Below are 22583 nucleotides of genomic sequence, written 5' to 3' on the forward strand. Positions count from 1 at the left end.
AATATAATGTTAACTTAATATATTGACAATACGATAATATTTACATAATTGTACATAAAACTGATTAATCATTCATTATTTTTGTAAATTAACGAGATTTTAGAATGATAACGCATAAAAATAAAATTCCGCTATCCGAGCACTATAAGAATTAATAGAAAACGGCAGTCAATTTTAAAGTTGTACACATTATCTCCTGATTGTCAAATAAAGAAATCGCCAGTAGTCGCTAAATAGATTTCCAAACTAATTTAAGCCATCAATGTTAATGCACAATAACCAGTTTTACCAAGACTAAAAAACAGGAAAAACAAACAAACTCACAATGAGCACTTTATAAAGTGACAGTCTTTCGTAAATTTCACACTCATTAATTAAGCGTCTGGAATGTTAGAGACCTATGTCAATTTGGGTTCTTCACCATCTTCAGGGGGTCTCGCGTATAGCGCGCAAACACTTCTTTTTTAAAGATGTCGAAGTGTTTGCGGTTAACGCTGTTCTGTCGTTCGCGCCACGCCGGTCGACTCTTACGAGTCTGAAGTCCCCAATGAACCGTAAACGTTGGTGAGAGGACCTTGAACTTGTATCCCGCGACGTACATCTCGTAAACCTGCAATTAGTGTGAATTTGTATCTTTGGTACTCATTCAAAGATGCTAATAGTAGAGGCAACAGTGGTGATTTTTATGTTTATAAATGTTTAGTGGTTGTCATTGTAATGAACTTATTTTTAAATTCAATGAGTAATTATGTAAAGAGTGGCAATCCATTACGTATAATAATGTTCTCAAATAATTCATACATACCTCATCAGACGCGTTCAAAGTCCTTTTTCTTCATCTTTTAATAAATAAGTATATTTTATACGGACATTGACCAATATTAATCACCTGAGTTATTTGAGCATCACAGTATTTGATATTTGATGTATGATATATCGACTACTTCAATATCTTTTTAATGTATCTTTTAATAATTCAAAAAGCTGGAGAAGAAAAATTATATTTGATTTTCAGGATATTATGGTATTTGTTAGGAAAAGTTTGGGATGCGTGTACGTGTACGAATCAGATGAAATGCACGACGAAGAAAAGAACAACATAAAAAACAGACGAATAAAACCTAAAGGAAGCAGCTATGTTGCTTTTCAAATTAAAGTTTTGCTCTATCCGAGTAAACCCGATCCACATCTATTGAAACAAATTTGATTAATGCCATAGGAGAAGTCCGTAGAATACGTGTTTTTCTTCTCATTATAGCAAACCTCTTCGTCTACTATATTCATCTTTTCTACAATACTACTACATTTTACCATAGAGAATTTAACTAAGCAATTCTCCTGCTTTGTCTAACTAATCTTTTCAAAAATTCTTGAGTGCAGCCTTCGAGCATATTATTTTCGAGGTACACGAGTATTATTTACTTAATTATTGTAACTCATATCGCAACAAAACTATATATAAGCATGCAACGAAGAATTACTTCCCACATATTAAATCTAATATATCATTAATTAGACAACAATTTAAACCAGATTTAAAGAAATAAATTAATTAACTTCAACAAATTCTTCATTAATTCAATTCAATAAATACTTTCTCAAAGTAAAGAAGTATTGTTATTTTAAAGAATGAATCAAATGATAAATTAAAAAAAAATCATATTTAATCTAAGAAATAAATTGCACATAATTTAAGATAATAAATCGAACTTTTTCTAAAGCCAAAAATAATATAATAATGTAATACATAATCTATTTGCTTTATTAATAATAATTTATGAGACAATATTACCGTTATGTAATGATTATTAAATATAAAACAAAAATCGTAATATACATGAAATTAATATATAATCTACAAAATCAATACTAACATGCAATTAAAACTATTGTAATCATATAAGAATTGAATAGAATTTTTTTTTTGTTTTTTGTTTTTTTTGCTTAACAAAATCAGATATTTTGAATAATTAGTGAATAAAATAAAAATAAATAAAATTAATTGGAATAATTGTCTGAAAAAGATAAAGACATTGATGCAAAGCTGTAGAAAGTACGAATATTTGAACAAAATTTTGAAAAAAATTTAGATTAAGGATAGGGACGGTAAAAAAAGTTAGATAAATTTAAAAAGTTGTATGTAGTTTCCAGTATTATTTGAGTAATATAAATTACAAAAGTAATCCTAAATTAAATAAAGGTAGTACAGAAATAGAAAAATAAAAAAATAACATATTTTAAATTATTATGTATATTTGCGATTAAAAGTTTGATTTCAATTTATTCTATCTTAATAATGCAAATTTATTATAATCCGAGATATGTTAATATCGTATACAGAATCAATTATTTATGTATAAATACACGTTTAAGAAATAAATCTAAATCTAATCTGATGTACTATTAGTAAGCCAAATTTTCATTAGAAAATAATATTTCCATAATGTTGTATAATTACAATTTTTGTCATTTATTATTTATTAATTGGTATGGAGGAGGTATCATTGATATGATTTTCATTATAAAAAAACATGTATCAAAATTCAAAAATCTACGCATAGTTTATAATAATTATATGGTATTATAGAAATTAGAAGGAAATACATTTAAAATAATTAAATCTATATACAATAGTAATAATATAAATAGATATGATAAATCATGAAATATAATTCGTTCGATTATGCAGTATTTGAAAAACAAAATAACAAAAATTTTCTTGCGTATAAATAGAAAATTAATATTTAAGCTATTTATAAAAAATAATTAAATTCTTCATGACTATCTGAAAGTCCGCCAGCCATTATATAAAAATCAATAACAATGATAATAATAACAATAATTACAGCGTTAGGAGCAATAATACGAAATTTCGAATGTACGTAGTTGTGAAGGCGTGGGAAATTGTCGTTGTTACATGCAGCTGATTATTAGAATAAAATCGGGAGATATCGCGTGGATTTGCCATTGCCGTACGAAAGAATCAAAGACGTTAAATAGAAGCGTGCAAATGAACGCTGATGCACAAGATGTCTAAGCGTCAAGGTACAAGTACCGATGGAACAAAGAACATCATCCAGTTTCTATGAGGTCTGAATGAGGCAATAATGGTCGTGCGTTTCTCAGCTCCGCGTTGTCTGCTAATACACGGCTTATGCTCGGCACCCGGGGCGCCCTCTTCATTACGACTCGCGACGCCAGATATATTAGGGAGTGGGTGGATAAGGGCGCCCGTGCGCATTCGATTGTTTTGCCGAAACAGTGCGCAAATTGAAATATGCCTGAACGGTCGCTCCTGCCTTTGGCCTTGATTCATTCTGTCGGAGCTGCAGAGAATACGTCAGGAGGCGCCCATTGTGTATGCTCTTACGCATTGTGCCTCGTAGATCTGCTTTATAGACAAGAATTAGCCCCTCCTTCAATTACTTACGTGTGCATACCTCGTTATTATGCATTGTGCGCTCTAATGTACCGAATTACTGGAAATATCGTATTCTCTTTCATCGCCACGATGTTTCTATGTTTTTATGAGCCATGTGGGTCGATTGAGATAATTCTTCTAAGCTTCCATTTCATCGATCATAAAGTCATTATATGGCTATAATTTTCCAAATCTAATGGATTTCCAATGATTAAGCAAATATGCCGGAAATAGGTTTTAGGATATTTGGCGATTTCACGAGCCACCGTCTTAACATTGTCCTTGATTATTATAGAATTGGGATAAACTACGTAAATTGCGCGGAGCCGACGCCCGCTAATCGAGCTATTGTTTTAGCTCAGTTTTATACAAACTGATAAAGGACGTTACTAAATCCTTAGAAAGGTATTGCATGTTAATTAATTATTCAAAACAAGCAACTAAATAATAATAATAATAAAAGAAAAAGCTTATGAAGTGCTGAAATACATTTTAAAAATATGAATATTGTATAGAACCATCGATATTATGAATAATGAATATGAATTTCAAATTATTGTATACATCAATCAGTTGATAATATTTCATCATAATTAAATTTCTTTTCGCTATAAATAATATATTAGTTTCATAATTTCCTCCGTAAATCTAGGCATGCTATATGCCCTGGGTATATTACCTTTTTAATTTTATTATAAGAGTATTTAATTTCTTTGAAATTCTTACGGTAAAGTTCTTCCGAACGGAAATTAATAACATGCGAAACTTTTCATGAGAAAATCGTTGAAGGGAGGAGAAAAAATAAAAGAGAAGTGAATAAATGTATCAAGATAGCAGTCAAGGAGATGTAAAAATAATGTAAAAATAAAAGGTGCTTCTCCAGCAGACAATCGACTATAATTTCTAATCATTATAGCCCGAATTAAATATGTCGTGAACACATATATTATATTATATGCGGTTATATATAGTTTACAAATTGAAAACTACCATTTGCTATTATCATTGTTGTATTGTAAAAAAATATTCTTTTATCCTATTATCTATAATACATTTCTTAATAGTATATGTCATATGTGATGATTGTTACATTAAATAATTGGTGTATATTCATACATTAATAAGATATTAAAAATAAAAATTAAATAAGCATTTAAATCGAGGAAAGAAAATTCGTTAATGGGCAACACAAAAATCAAATTAACGTAAGAAGCGAATAGGAACAATTCAGTCCACATATACGTGAGATAATAATTAATGTATACATCGGATGAATATCTGAATAAAAGTAAAAGACATTCGGAATGTATCACGAAACGAGAAGTGTAAAGTTAAAAAATAGTGAGAAGCTAAGACGATGGAAGGTTAAGGAAATCGAGGCAAAGTAATGCGTGACTAAGTTTATACGGGAAGACGATCGGATTTCTAGATGGAAAAGTGGATGGGCTGGTTATAGATGGTTGGTGGGTGGTACGAAGCTGCTGCGACGTGACACGGGTCGAAGCAGTTCGCAGACAAGCCGTGAAACTCGTTTCGCAGGCAGTTAAGCGAGTTAGGCAAAGCATTTTGGTTCGAGCTTACGCCACTGTGTTGGCAACGGATTTACAGAAATAGTGTAGGATTAGAGGTGGGCTTGGTGATGGCAATAGGATTCGCCCGTCCAACAAACACTAGATACCTGGGTATTCCTGGTGTAACCATAGCCCATAAAACGCTCGTCATGCGGCGGAACGACGTCGCGCGCAACGTAGAAAGGCTCGTAGAGGAATTCAAAGTTGGTTACGTCATGGCTCACGTACGCCTTTCCCGTTTTTAAGTTCTCCTGAGCTTTATGGCCGGGAGTCGCGTCCAGCATCCACCTTTAATAGGCAAACTTTTATATACACTCGCCGCAGGAAAAATCTCGCTGTACACTTACCGCGTGAAATTCGTGGCGAACTGATTATGAATGAAGACCTTCTGATGGAAAGGCCTGGCGAGACCCTTTTTTGCCAATCGAATGAGCTCACTCTTGTTCTGGGGAAATCGCGCTTGCACGTCCAGCTCGTACGTCGGAATGACGAAGGCGCACTTGTCACAATTGTCAGTTTGCAGAAACTCCTCGAGAACTCGACTTAAATTTGTACTTGGTACGATATCCACATCGGTTAAAAAAACATAATCATTTTGACAGTTTTTCCTTGCGAGGTTTCGCATGTGATTCTGAGGATATACATTACGGATTCTCCAATTGGTCTGCTCGCTCGATATCGTTCTCGTCATCTGATTAAGAGTGCCTTCCGGTTTCTGACAGTCGAGGAAGTCTGGTAGGGGGTAATATCTTGGTTGCAACTTTGGCGCTCGATTTCTGGGCACTGCGAATGAAAATGTTACTCGCTCGCGAATAGGTTCGTAGCAGCGACGCATGTATTCAAGATATTTCTGCATAACTTCGAATTCCTCGTCACCTGCGACAAATAGTGCCACGGATATCGTGCCGAACCATTGGTGTACCACCTGTACAAGCGAGTACAACTTCTCAAGAGAACTCTGAGTGGCCAGACAAACTTTCGTCGATTTGGAGAGCTCGATGAAGCGAGAACCTGTTATAACTGAGTCGAACATGCGGTACAAACGACGTGAATCCCATCGTCCATAACGGATATCTAGATTCAACCAAGTCGAATCATCTATGGCGATCACCTGATCCTGAGTAATGCTTTGATAGGGCGCGGTCGAGGGACACGAACTGTCGGATATTGTCAGGTCCTTTAAGTCGTTTACCGGAGTGTTTTTCATCACGATTTTGTCAGAGTCGGATTCGAATTGTGCCAAGCGTAAGGACTGGCTGCAGTTCTCTGATTGCAATAGAAGAAAAGTCAAAAGCATATTTGACAATCCAAGGACAACGACACTGATCAAGCTGAGGTTCCAGGGCCGACATCCTACCTATAACATTGAAAATTTTAGGAATCTTAACTCTATTATATTTATAATGTTGAAATCATGATAAAAAAAAAAAAAAAGAAGATATTCCTATTTCCTATTTCAATCACATCGATTCTTATTAATCGTCACGTTTTATTATTATAATTATGATTGTTTTTTAATTTACGTTGCACAATTTTTATGCATTTCTCTAGGGGAATAAACATGACGTTTGACAAAATTTTTTGTCAATTTATTAAAAACAGATTTAACAATTAACTTTTATTTGCAAACATTGCTTGAACTATACTATAATAACTCTTCACTAATATCTGAAAATTAAAGATATTAAACTACAAAATAACAATACTTTACTTATTCTTATACCAATATGGTTACGCAAAAAATGTGTTATTAAGGTCAAAGCCGAATAATCTTATTTAAGACGATGTCTGCTTGTCGATGTTTTTCGAAAAAATTCAATAGCTTCGTGAAGAATCTGAAAAATCAAAGCCACGATGGTTCTACTTTAAGTAAAAACGTTTGGAATAAGGAAAAAGTGAGAGAAAATTCGAAAGAGTGATAGAGAAAGAGGGGTAGAGACGTATAGACAGAGAAAGCACGAAGTGGCTGTAAATTACATCAGGTAAGTTCTACGATCCTTACGGCTTGCGAGTCCATCGTGAATAGCTATTTGAACATGAGAAGTTTCGAGCTCGTTTGCAATTTTTGCTCCCCTTCGTAAGGACCAACGATGTACAAGAAACTCGCCGACAAGGTAATTAACGCGACATAAAACGTCACGACAGCGTGCCAGTCTCGGTGACTTGGCCAGCTACTGCACGAACCTGCAGTTCACCTTTTTTTCCTAAAGAAAACTTTCTTCGTCACAGTTACCCTCGGCACACCACCGCAACCCTTTTCAACAGAAGAAACGACTAAGAAATCTTAAACACATACACACAGAGGGTAATGCTAAGCGCCTCCTTCACTTCTTTATTTCATTATTATTACTTCTTTTTACGTTGCTTTCCACTTCCCTTTTGTCACATAAAAAGTTTTGCAGCGTAAAAGAACTTTACAAGATTACGTGACGTAAATATATTTTTATAATTCAAACACTAACGAAATACATCGCTTCTGATAATTTTATTGTAATTCTATAAGTGCGTGGATTTATTAATACGTATATTCGGACTGTCGAAGAACTGGGAACAAATACATCCGTCTGTATCGGAAAACACATTTAAACTTTAATTTATCATAAGTTAACTTTTTAATTCTCGTACATCATGTGACGTTAAAACATATTTACATCGATAGTCACATTTTTGTTTTGTAACAAGTTCTGAATGTTTGTTTATATTTTTTATTCACGATATAGTTAGTTCTTTTATTAATATAGTAAAACTTTAAATACAAGTTTTTTCTATATTGCTTTTACAAAAATAATTTCTGTTATTTTAAAAAGTATAAGGAAATTCCTAGTATGACCAGTAAAACTAGATTTTTGATTTTTAAACTCTATTTTTCAATTATTTCTATAAAAGAAAGAGCGCTTTATGAATAAATCTTATTCCGTTATTTTTTTTAAATTATAGATTATTTTTTTACTCCGTGTTGACTTTTATTTCATCAACTTCATAGTTTTCTTAATAAATATAAAACTAGAGCTTTACGAACGTATTTTGTAAAATAAATATACGTTTGACAAGTAAAATAACATATAAATGATAAATTTCACAGTATTTTTAAAAATCAAAAAGGTGCAGAGCACGTACTTTCTAATATTATTTAATAATTTAAGTAAGGCTTAGATAAGCGTGAATACTATGTAAATTATACATATCTTGTTGTTCTATTGATACAATAGAGACATTAATTAAATTTAATTATACAAAGTACGAAAGTTAACTCTATAGGTATATAAATATATATGTGCATTTGTTAGGATATTCAATTCAAGATTTATAACAACTTCACATTTTTATTCCAACTAATCATCCGTAAATAAACTCTGTTGAAAATAATATTTAAGTAACCAAAGCAGTTAAAAAAAAAAAAAAAAAACACGACTTTCGATATCCTTTCAGCTGAGTATTTATTTATAAAGTTAGAAGTTTTTTTATAGTAACGTTCTTCTGTTATTTCTATGAAATTTATTCATCGTTTTTACGTAAAGGAACATAAATATAGCAAATAACCATACTCAAACTGAGTGCCATACGTACTAATATCCAATTATTTCACTACTAAATAATTCTTGATTAACGCTTCTCATGCTTATGCGTGGTACTTTATGTATATAGGCATTATACATCCTACTCTACGTATCCCAATGCTCATAAACAAAGAAGCTATAAAACGAAGGCATATGAAATTAGTTCTTTATAAATATCTGTTTATTGGAAACATCCGTCCATAGAGCTCTCATCAAACAACATAATGGCGAGTGCATTGTGCTCACGCTACTCGTAATATCTATCATCGCGCGGGCATGGCTCATTCGTTAAATATTATTGTTAGTGAATAAAATAGTATAAAATTGCTGACTTTTTGAAAACTTGCCAACTAACAAATGACAATTCCAACTCAAATTCACATTAGTTTATATTTGTATTATATTTAGATATTTGTTTTTAATTCATATAAAATGGATAGTACGTGACAGAATATTCATAAATAATGCTAAAAATATATGTCAATTTAAAGCAAAATGAGAAATAGAAAAGGAAAACTAAAAATAAACTGAATATAAGGTAAATTATTATTATTTTATTACTACAAATATTCTTGAGTATTTGAGTAGTCTTATATTTTCAGTTGAAACTAAATTAAATTATACTGATAAGTTCATTGACTGAAATTATAATACAGTTTTCCCAAAGTTAGACATAAATATAAATACGACATTTAACAAAAGTCAATTAAGATAGTATTTTTGGATTTCTATACATTTATTTTATTTGTAAAATTAATCACACACACACACACACACACACACACACACACACACGCACACACGCACACACATACACGTATATATATATATATATACATATATAAATAAATTATTTGAGAAGTAATAATTTTGAAATATAATATTATGCATGTCTAGTATTATAAATGATATTTTATACTTTTAGACTCCATTATTTTCAGTAATAATATATTACTTCTAACGATACCTTATTTATATTTGAATATAAAAATCAATTTCAAAAAAGAGGATAGTGCCCAGTACACTAGTATGAAAGAAATAAGGAAAATATATTCTTTCAAGTATGTATTACACGATACATTGCTTCAAAAGCCTTGACCGACTTTTATAGAAAACGGATATCGAATGCATAACGCTGAAAAGAGAAATAGAGCAGGAGAAAGAATTAACGGCGCAATAAGCCATCGAGTGTACAAATCATATTCCATTTTAAAAAAAATTTTTAAATCATAGTTAAATATAAATGCGAGTTGGAAAGTACAGTTACCTGAAATAAAATTGTTCATTTCGAGTTAGGGGAAATAGTTTTATCTTCGCATAAGTTAGGCAGTGTATAAAATATCCCTTAAATATAACAATGATTAACAAATAAAAACAAAAATTTATATTATTAAATAATCCAACTTATAATAAAAAACCGTTAATATAATTTTCAATCTTACTTTTAATTAATGATACTACCGCAGTATGAAAATTTTAATTATAAATTATAAAGTTAACATTTCAAATTTTATTTAGATATCATTATATAAGAAATTATTAATTCATTTGATAAATTAGATTTAATGCATTTATTATGTAATTATTTCCTATTAAAGAATATTAAAATACAATGGTAATGTCAAATAAAATCAATGCACCGCTTATTACAGCAATCCTTACAATGTAATTAATAATAAGAATTATTATTCTATTTAACTTTGTTTCATACATAAGAAAAATTCAATGAGTTTTGAAAATAAAAATAAAACGTATAATTAAATACAAAGCTGGAAAATATGGAAACAGGTCAAGTAACATAAAAGTAGAAAAGTCTCAAACATGAAGCTCTACTTAAGACTTGCAGCTTAAGCATCTACGTAATGAATATACGAATTTCAGCTTAATAAATTTAATTTTTATTTAATTTTTTCTTTTATTATAATATTTTTCATTTATAATCATTTTCACAGATTATAATTATAATAATTGCAAAATTAGTAAATATGATTCTACTTAAATTACGATTTCTACATTGTTTCTTTGGCTTTCTTAATTTCGTAGAAACAAGCGCTGTCAGAACTATTGTTGCAAAAATATAAATCTCAAAGTAAATAATATTTAGATATAATATTTGCAAGATATTTTTTAATTACAAATTTTTATATAAACATAAGATAAATAAATACAATATATCAATGGTTAAGTAAACAATAATGTTAAAATTAAAAAAAAAAATTTATTGCGCTAAATGGATGTGTGCTTTTCACGAAACCAAACATTCATGAAAATACTTATAAATGACTTACATATCTAGAATCTCGACACATCTACAGATGCACACAATTTCATAAATGAGCTTTTAGTCGCCTATGAACAGCCTACATTGGATACTCAATCAAGCATTATGTGCACATGAAATCACATAACGCGATGATAACAAGCTGAGCTCGCATAATTAATCACGTCTGCGTCTCTAACAATTTGTCCCCCCACGATCTGTTTTGCTTGGCTGGTTCTATCCTGGTTTGTTGCACACAGAAGTCAGATGCGAGTCGGCTATGACTCAGCTTCAAGTCAGCTGATGGGTTCATATAACTCTTCTTTTCTTTTACAATATACAGCGTTACATGGCCCTCTGATGTGTGTGCGTGAAGACGTATAAGTATGGGGATGTGAAATGAATGAGAAAATTTATATTGCAGTATGCAAATACAAATTTGTAAAAATAGTAAGAAGAATGTATAAATTAAATTTAATATTATGTATGCGGCTCAGTTAAAGGTATTATGAGTAATTTGTATTTTTTTTTTTAATATATTTAATAAAAATTTTATGGTTTCTCAAATTTGACAAATTCGATCAAATTGATTTCAGGTAATCGATATGCCTTTTATAATAAAATATATATTTTATTATATATATATATATATATATATATATATATTAAGTTTTTTTTTTAATAGGTCAAATAATAGGTCAAATAATTATCACGCAAATTTCAATTTATAAATATGATTTTTTTTCTATCGAAGAAAAATTTTTCTCAGTATAATTAAGTTTGATTTCTTATATTTATAGACAGTTATTTCTATTTCAACATTTTTTTTATAATTTTAGAAAAAACGAAATAAAAGGTATCAGATCTAGAATTTAATCAATTGAAGTGTACGATAAAACGTAAAAATATAATAGGTTAAAGGAAAATATATAAAATCATTCCAACTCTAATTGAAATTTTTATTTTTAGTTTATGCTTATTTTCATTTTAAGCTATTTAAACCAAGATTTTATATTTCATTTTAATCTACTGTTCGTTAATATTAAGGTTATTTTATTTGTATATTTATGTTATCTATAAGAGAGAAAAAAGTAAAATAAATATTTTATTTGAATCTTTACCTTTAATAATGCAAATGTTGTATTTTGCCCATTATTTATGCAATTTATTTTTAATTTGATTTCTATATTTTTTCAATATGTTCTCATTTATTATTCTTTAAATTTTTCCATTATTTATAAATAAATAAATCAACGCTTTATATATTACTTACTTTTTTAAATTCCGCCCCCAGTTAGATTATTCTCAATTTTTATGTAAATCCAAATTTGAACACTATTATAGAGATTAATACATATTAATCATTTTATTTTGCCAGAGATGCTTAGCTTTCAGAATGTTGAATCAATGGGGTCAAAATTTGCATGGAATATATTAAATCGTACAGGTGCAACATTGCTAAATAGAGTTAGAGCACATTTTAGGAGTAAATTTTCTATATATTTGCCTCTTATCAATCTATTTCAGCAAATCTACAGGCTGATTATTAAACTTATGTATAAGTATATATTGAAAAGTCACACTGTAAGTGTGTTTTGTAATAAATCCTGAATAATACAGTAAATAAATATTCATATATTCAACAAAATTCATAAATATTTTTTAGAATATTATGCGAAATATAATCTAATAATTCATTTTATTTCAATTGTTTAAAGATTCAGATTAATATTTAATATTTATGTTTTTTTTACCCTCAATATGCATTAAAAATTTGTCTTTTTTAATATAAATAGAAAAATGTTTTTTGCTTATTTATTAACAAGTTTTAAACTTAAGTTTTTTTTTTAACTAAGAAATATACATTGAAAAATGGAAACTATAGTATTTAAATAATAAAAGAAATTTTTTACAATTTAATTATACGGTTTGTCAATAAATTGTAAAGTATGGAAAAAAAATTATTTTATAAAATATCATTGCAAGCACTAGGAGAGAGACGTGCAACATTATGATTTGCTTATATATATATATATATTTAGGTGCATAAAGTGTAATGTATAACTGCGATTTGACTCGAAAGCTCCTGACCCGCAAAAAATACCTGATAAATTCCATAAATAGTTTATTTGTAGAAGAGAGTTTTATTTTCAATTAGATAACAAAATAGGGTAGGTGATATTGACGACAACGCGTTAATTAGAGTTATAGGTTCCAGTAAATATTTATTCATATGTCTTGATATAAATTCCGTATAATTTCCAATAATTATAGAGCGATATTTTTTTTGCGAAGCTTGCATAGCGATATTTTTATTTTGTTAATTAAAACTAACTCTTACGATAAAGAAGTTTTTAAATTAATCTAATGATATGTAAACTTATTTACCACCCAAGTACCGATTACATTTACCTAATGCTATCTCTTCAATGTTCAATAGCACTTTCTCTGTTTTGAAAATTTACATATTCGCCTACTCATATTGAACTTCGGCTCTTGTATAACAATGTGCTTTTACGATAGTTGGGTGTAACCGAAGTGAAATTGTTATACTATATGTTAAAAGTAATTTCTATGGTACTATATAGGGAAAATCATACGTCGATATCGATCCGAGAATAAAATGAAAGACATGTGCTCACTCGTTGTATAAGCATTTTTAGCAATGTACCCACGATTTTAGTTGTACAGCCTATTGGAAGGATAGTCTGTTCTGAATTGCCAGTACGTTTTATTCGATTTAAATACAAAAGGGATAAGCCCTATTTATAATAAGGTATATTTATTATTTATCGCTACTTTGAGTGGCTTAAAAAAAAATTATCTGAAAGATGAAAGTACTTTATAAATAGTCAACTTACCATTAATTTACCGAGAAACATTTACTTATAATTATTATTTTTTCTCATACATTTAAGTTCAATAAATAATGATTATAATATTTATAATATGTAGATTGAGCACGAATTATTAGAGAGTAAGGTAATTTATGTTAAATATGATAGAAACAATATTTAGATTTAATGTTCGCTTGCTTCTCGAATTATGCAATTCGTTGCCAACGAATTCTTTTAATTGCAAATTGTAGCATACTACTGAGCTAATTAAACTTCGTTATCTTAAGAATCTTCAATAGCCAATCGATTGAATAATAATATAGTTATAAAATATAGTTATTGAGAGAATGTGATTTTTGCCGTAAGAGACCGATGAGAATAGAATAAACTAATTCTTTTGTTTCCAGTATTGAAAGCAGCGATTTTTCTGTCGATATCTCGTTCCATCTTCGCATCAGTTTATCGTCGATATTCGATATTTGAGAGCTCCCTGGTAGCAGTCGGACCAAATCGTACGGACTTTTCACTTCTGCGCGATTAAAATTGCTCTCGATTCGCCTTCCTATGTCGTATGCGCATACTTTCAAACAAAAACAAATAGAGGCGCAGTCCAATTAAAAATCGCATCGCAATTAATAAACGATTAAATTAAATGCCGATTAGTAACGAGAATTGAAATTTCACCAAGCCTAAGGGATTCTTCACTTTATTTATTTATTAAAATTAATTTAAAAATTTATGACAGCCGATATGTAATCCGATATGTAAAAATTATGCTTGCTTTTCCAACATCAGCCGCTTCTTTCAAAAAACAAAAAAGGTAAAAACCTGTAATCTGCAGTCTAACCGCCAACTAGGCCAAAGCTCTAAATGCGCAAAATTAGAGTCCGATTAAAAGAAAAAGCAAAAGTAAAAGCCTTTACATAGTTGCTATTGCTAGGTGACAGTTTGTTCATGTCGAGTAGTACGACGTGAGCGCGTCCAAGAAAGTATGGCGATGCGAGATATACGGCCAAAGGAAAAACCGGGAGAAAGAGGCCGAATGACCAGAAAAAAAAAAACGATTGCGGCGTGTGCTACTTTAACCGGAAATGACGAAAAAGAGACTAGGAGAAGCTCGGTGGATGGTTCTCATCGATGTACCGTCTGTTTACGAAATGTATGCAAGGCTCAAATGAGGTTCGCTTTTGAAGCGTATTTTCATTCCTTTTAATTATTTAGCTTAGCGTTTCTTCTTGGCTGACTACGATATAAATATAAGAGACGTATTTGCATTTATTTGCAAGATTTGCAAGATACGTTTCTCTATGTATAGTATACTTCTTTGACAAATTAGTAGACAAAATTAATCAAAGCAGCAAACAAAAATTATGTACCCATGTTCCCTCGTTACAAATAAAAATATCATGTGCGGATGTTAATGACTGCGATGTCCAACAGTATCACACATTTATTAGAATATTTATTTAAACTTCAATACTTGGTGGTGTTATTTTATTTTGTTTTGTTTTATACATTTTAAGATTCTAAGGCGGTTTTATAGGTTTGCAAAATATTTTAATGAATACGTGATCATGAAATGACAAGGAAATATAGACTCTGACGAAGCAAGGAGCTACATATACATAGGGGGGGGGGGAATTGGCTTACGTCATCCTGCGCTACAGCGAGTTTCCAGTTACAGGGCTCGTCTTTGCTCTGTTACATAGGCTAAATTTATTATGTCCACTATTTCGATAGGAAAAGCGTAAAAGTAATTGGATAGAATATGGGAAAATAAATAAAATTTTGAGTCACTTATGGTATCTTAATATACTTTTGTATGAATGTAGCGTATGTATAGTCTGTTTAACTTCTTCCCATAATATTTACTTTAAACGAACAATCATTTGGCCTAGGTAACGTATTGAAAAAAAAAAAGATTACGAAACGCAACGTGTAAGATGGGCTCGCGTAATAGTAATCAATGTAATTTTTTATATCGAATGTTCTTAAAACGATACCCTATTATTGTTACATTGATTTTTGTATTTCTCAATTTATGTAAAATAGAATGTTCCGATGATAGTTTAGTCTCTAGCATTAACTATTATAATAACAGAATTTTCATGACGAATAAGTTCTTAACATAACAATCGCAAAATTTATCTGACTAAAAAGTGCAAAATTCTTTATTAAAGTAAAAGGTCTGTGTTAAGATAGCAGGGGTTTCTTACATTTTTTCATTATCGATTGTAAAGTTGAATTTATAATTAATCTTCTCTTGATTTTACAATAATGTAGAATTAGTTAACTTATTGTTTATGAATTTTTAATTATAATTTGAGTGGCGCTGTCAATTGAATTTTCACGAGAATAAGTGATGGATTCGTACCGTGACTGATACTAATTAAAAATAATAATAATCTTTAATGCTATTGATTTACTAACATATATCCATCTATTTTATACTAAATATTATAGTAAATATAAATTGCAATATTCAATAATGAATTAAAATTGATATAAATGCAAAACTGACTAATAAATGGTTAAGACTAAAAATCTTGAAATAAAACAAAGTAAATAGGAATTTTTTTTAGAAAAATCTAGTAGGAAAGCAACTAGTTGCCAAGCAGTTACAACCAGTACGACAGTGAACAAATGAACAATGTAATAGCATAAAATAGAACAAAAACATTTAAGAAAATGCGCATCGAAAAATGAGTGCAACAAAAATAGTAAAATGAAACAGGTGCACTGCGCATTGGATGAAATTGGTAAAGGTAAAAAGAGCCAGAGCTAAGAGCATTTTAAAAAATATAAGAAAGCAAGATTCTTATAAGTGGAATCATAATAGGATGCCAACGTAGATAATATTCTATCGGCTCTTCAATCAAGAAATACAACTAATGCCCAATTAAGTTTTTACAAGTATTACGTCACACTGTGAGAATTCGTCCAACTATAGGTGCTGAAATTTCATAATTGCGAGGAATATAAATAAAAATATCTTTATCAACGACAATCCCGTTCGTCTTTATATCGGTTTATTGAAGAAAAAAAAAGCTAGATGAGCAAGAGTAATATTCGCACAGACTAATGGGCTCAGACTTATTTAACATTTCACTCTCGATGGTTTTTTCCCGAGTTCAATTTATTATTGTAGCGAGCATTCTCTCAATAGATTATTCAGCAGTTTTAGGATACACTCAGCTACACGCTAGTATACTTAAATCCTAAGTTGGAAGAATAAAAATAGTAAAGCTGAGTTGCCGTACATTGGACATTAATGCCCGAACGTTGGATAAGATCCATAGTGATGAAAACGATGGCCAAAACAAAATTCACGAAAAGCAAGTAAATGAAACAGGTCGGCAAGTAATGGGATACAAATTTTGACATTATAGAGCGTGAATTGAAATTACTCGAGATACGAGTGTTTCACCATGAAATCTATTGAAATACGATGGATGGATGAAAAAATCCAATGGGTAAAACTGCGAAGCGATAGAGTGAGAGGACGGAAATCCGTATGAAGTCCCTCTTTCAGTTTCTTTTCAAACTCCTTCGGCATTTCGTAGCCGAAGGCATCGACTCTCGTCTCTATGCGACCACTCGGCGACCCGCAACTCAGTAGTAAACCGCAAAATAAACTAAGTACTATTCATTACGAGCTGGTCCGAGACTCCCTCACACTAACTCATTGCACAACTGTTCTTTTCTACTTTTTTTTTTTAGGGAACCAACACCGCGATGATAGTACACACGTCGATGAACCATCGAACTCTCCCTTCCTGTCTTGTGTGCGCATCTGCATCGCCCTTAGAGAGCAGACTTTTCCTCTGAAAGCTCCACGAATTGGAAATTCTTTAAAAGTCTCCTTTCTCCGCCTATTTCCTCTACTCCCTCCAGTCTCTCGATCCTACCCCACTATCAAATACGACCTTTTCTTACCTTATCCGCGCCCAGCTATCGCTCTATTTATTTATTTTTTCCCCCGGTTTTATATTCCGCTCTCTTTCCTTGTATCTCATCGTCCTTCTCTTTTTAATAGCTCGCTTTCGGACGCCCTTGCAAATCGAAACGCCTTTTAAAAGAACTCGATTTTTTTCCTTTTTATCGAGCTTTACCTTCCTTTTACGCAGGGCATTCTGTGATGGAACATCGAAGAGTTCGGTCGAGCGCGAACGCAACAAAGAGTAAAGTGCAAATGCAAAATAGAGGGCGGGAATCAAGCAAAAAACAAAAACTAGCGCCGCGAAACTCGATTTTGTTGCATTGCGAGAAATGGAAAAAAGTACGTAGCGAAGGAGAGTGAAGGAATAGTACACTTTTCCACAACGTCAAAGCAATTCGTGTGGTTGCAAATGACATATACACACTTGAGCTGGCGCAAGAGTACCGAGGAATACCTAATCACGTTTACCTCTCGTTAGCCAGGTTTGCCGACTCGTTTCGCTCTTTTTCACTTTTTCTACTTTCCGTCTCCGCCCGCAATCCGACCTTCACTGCTCGTTGCCTATACCCTCGCGCTCACGTAATTGGCCATGTTAATTTTCGTTTTTTCAACGCATTCCTCGACTCAACTATTTTCTAACGTTTCATTCACCGATCAAACTTCAGCCGTCGTACGCATTTTCTAGCGGCAAACTAAATAAGAATGAAAATAAGCGAGAATGTAATTTTTAACAAATTGATTTCACTCGGACGTTTTATTTGATTATTTGCAATTACGGCTTACTACGGATAACTCGTTCTTGGCATTCTCTTAAAATATTCGCAATTATTAAGAAAAAAATTATTATTCGCCAATAGAATATATTTCACTAAAAAAATATCATTAAAATAATGTAAATTAGACTAATTAAATTCGATCTTGATGTGTCCACAGGATATTTATAAGTGAAGTTATTATTGGGTAATTTGCTTATAAAATAAACAATACAAAAACTGATCGTTTCAATTTAAGGTTTAAAATAATAATGATAATAATCGCGCGTTAATACACTTGGCAGATTACAAAATATAATGTCAACATTTTGTACAAACATTCATCTATAAAATACTTACCAAATTAAATTGACACGCGTCTATACGTGTGATACACTGCTATATGGATAATAAAATTATAAAATTTCTATTAATATAAACTATTCGTGATATTATCTGTATGCTTAATGTCTACCATAATATTCTTTTTATTCAAAAACCAATCGATGCTCAATTACAAGAGGAATATTCAAAGTAAATTTTTACTATAATTTAAATAAATTATTAATCATGGTCATATTTTCCTGTGCACTTCCTATTTTAAAAAATAATTTTTATAAGATGTACATATGAACTAAAATACGTCAAATTAAGTAAAGAGATTACATAGCTAACATTAATAAATTTCATATTAAATGAATATTCTTAATGATAATTTGATTGTAAAATATTTTACACTGGATATAGAAAATTAGATTAATATAATAGTTACTGATTTTCTTTGAAGATTATATTTACGTTAATAATTTGCAGTATTTCTCAATTTCCTCTCATTTATAAATTAGATATTTATCACTCAGTTTTAATTAAGACGATATTCAACAAAAAAATATCTCATAGATATTGTACTTCCCCATTCAACGAACAAGAGACTTTTTCTTTATCTTCAAAAACTTGCTACTATATCCAACTTAAAATAAAATAATACTTCTCCTCGGTTTTCAGTACATGAGGATAACAATTTATCTAACACGCCAAATAAGACATTAAATGAAGAAGCGCCTCAGCGCAAAATCAACTTACTCTCTTGTTGAAGAAGGCCTTAAATGAATTTTTCTTTCTAATATTAAAAACTAAATTAATAATAGTGAAATTGACAATTAGAAATTATTGTTTAATTATCATCTACAAAGTTGCAAAATCATACTTCTCATCGAAACCGTTGTCTTTCAATTAAAAATATGTATATTCCTATATATGCGCACATAGTTTCACGTTTCGCGGTTCCATATAAAACAATTTTTCACATTAATATAGACTAAATTTGTTCATAAGTTTAAAAATAAAAATATTATTGCACAGATTTTAAAAAGTAATTTACTTAGCGTGAAAATTAATTAGATATTATACTGCAGACAATGTGATAATGAATAAAATATTTGCAATTATTCTTCTGTATTTAGAATGCTTTATTACATATAATTAATTAGAAAATAATTTGATTTCAGACGACGTTATAAAATATAATTTATTCCACATAATTGTTATGTTTTATTCTATTTCAATTCGATTAAAGAACAAATATTTATTGACTATAATGACGAATAGTCGAAACAATGTTTCTTACATGAAAAAAATTATATAATTATGAATTTATGGGTTAATAATCATACAATTTTGTAGATCAAATAAACGATAATTCTTTGTTAATATTTTTTTAAATGTCAAATCTAACTATTCAAGTAATTAAACTCATTTTCTTTAAATAAAAAGGAATTACTTTATTAAAATGTGTGCGCACATTATACTCCCAAATAATGACACGATATTAGCCTCTTTACTGCAGTTTAGCAATTACTTCAAATAAGATCATAAATACATAAAATTTGATATTTTTGGTAAAAGCGATAATAGAAATGACAAAGCAGATAATATAAAGCACAACAGATGAATATCATAAATGTAGAAAATTCTTTAAACACAAGTTTGTAAATCAATTAAAATCTTTAAAATAATCATAAAGGAATTTAAAGTTTGAACGTAAAGAAAAATTTAATCTATTAAATATACCAATAAAATATAAAGTTTTTTTTTAACGATTAAAAAGAAAATATATGTGTAATACTAAAAAATATCGAAGATTTATTATTTTTTATTTCTCGAGCTATTACAAAGCAGAAAAAAAACAATTATTCAGGACATAAAAAATTAATTACTCTAGCTTAAAAGCGAGTTGTCATTTTTTCTAAATAATTATCTTTGAGAGAAATATCGATCATTTCTTATCACCTCATTTCTACGAATAAGCATACTATGAAAATATAAATGAAATGTCGAAATACGCATTAATAAATATTAGAAAAAAAATTCATTCCATTCTACTAAAAACAATTAATGAATTCGTAAAATCCTCTCAATTTCAATAATTTGGATGAATAGATAATTCCATTAAAACGATATACGTGAAATTAAATAGTATTGAGGTAGAGAACTACTGTATTCTATGTGAGCTACGTACCCATTTACACGAGTACCTTAACGGAATTACATACATTTGTGTTGGTGCAATGAAGGACAACAGAGTTCGTAAAAGTAATTAGGCGTAATTATAGTAAAATTGCATAAACTTCTAATGACGAAATATTCGAATATCAAATGCTGACTTTAGAGTCATAATTATGACAGAGCTAAAACATTTATGCATTAAATAAATTACTGTCAAGCGTATAAAAGTAATTAAATGGGATTACATTTAAATTATTTAATTTTAGCTGATTATGCAAATATTAAATAATATATAGACAAACGATTGAAAAAATATATTAATAAAAAACATTGGTACATTTTCTTGAATTACGTTTAACAATTTCCGTTAATATTAATGCAAGTATTTTCTGCATCAAATAAATACTGTTATAACTGTTATAACATATTCACTGTAAAGTGCACCACTTACTACACCTTGTATATATTAAAATATTTGAAAAAATAATAAAGAAACTTATTAATTAGTATCATTGTAAAAGTTCATACAAGAATATTTGTATAAAATTAGATGAGATTTACCAAAAAACTACACTACGTAAATTTCAAAATTTTTAAACAGTATTTAACATTTACTCTTACAATAATAATCAGATTAATAACAATAACAACAACGACAACAATAATAATAATAATAATTAGAAATAATATTAATTTGAAAGTAATATGTTTCATTAATAAAAATCTTTATTTAAATATGTGACAAATTCTTAAATATATTATCCTTATAATAGAATTGTAAGTTGAAGATAAAGTTTTCCACTAGTCTAATTCATTCAGGGAGTCCAAATAATTTTCAGTATAAATATACTCTTCGTAAAATGAATCCTATATCTTACCTAATATATTATACTATGAGCGTCAATTTCTATATTTTCTATAACTTAATTAAAGGCAAACAAAAGTATATTTTTAAATAAATTATTTTTAGTATATTAATTGTAAAATCGGTGTCATCAAATAAATAAATATATATATATATATATATATATATCTGTCTGGCTGCATTCGTGCGCGCGCGCGCGTGTGTGTGTATGTATGTGATCTAAAGACTATTATTATTTTTTGTATTTCTATTAAATCAACAGCAGTTAATGATCAAAATTCAATTGAAATATTTAACACTGGAAATGAAGATTAGAAATCGTCGGCATCATATTTCTTACACCGAATGATTATATATGTGAATTAATTAAATTATTTGAAAATAGTATCATACCAATTCACAATGCTCGAAACATTTTTAATCCGCTAAATGCAATGTTGAAGTATTAAAGCAATATCTATCAGCGTCCTAAAATATAAATTAATCTAGTATTATATAATATATAATTACTTTTTTAAATATGACTTTTCCATATCATAAATTATAAAATCAATAATATTCTTCATTGCAGTATTATTTATCCTTCTTGAGATTCACTTCGCTTAAATGTACTTTACTATTTATCTTCTTATATACACCATAAAGATATACAAAACAAAATGTCTGTTGGACTTAAAAGACAGATATTTTTTAATTCTATGATGCATATTCGCCGTAGAAAAAGGAAAGGTACGTTATCAAATATAGAATAATGGCTTATATCGTTATAATATTAATAAACATTAATGGTCGAATTAGCAAAAATTGATTAATGGAGAGAAATGATGAAAAAAAGAGTATGGAATAATTGAGTCTTTAGAATCCACGTACAGTCT

General features: G+C 29.6%; 1 protein-coding gene across 1 annotated transcript in view; it reads right to left on the reverse strand.

Moving 5' to 3' along the window:
• Window positions 1-359: 359 nt before the first annotated feature.
• The window catches only part of LOC105365154 (uncharacterized), a 46198-nt gene continuing 23974 nt past the window's right edge, over window positions 360-22583 (reverse strand). Inside the window, 3 exon segments of the mRNA XM_011503249.1 lie at window positions 360-610; window positions 5100-5280; window positions 5340-6381. Of these exon segments, the coding sequence (XP_011501551.1) occupies window positions 404-610; window positions 5100-5280; window positions 5340-6381 (1430 nt within the window). The 3' untranslated portion in view covers window positions 360-403.

The sequence above is a fragment of the Ceratosolen solmsi genome, unplaced genomic scaffold (assembly GCF_000503995.2).
Source record: "Ceratosolen solmsi marchali unplaced genomic scaffold, CerSol_1.0 scaffold45, whole genome shotgun sequence".
Classification (NCBI taxonomy): domain Eukaryota; kingdom Metazoa; phylum Arthropoda; class Insecta; order Hymenoptera; family Agaonidae; genus Ceratosolen; species Ceratosolen solmsi.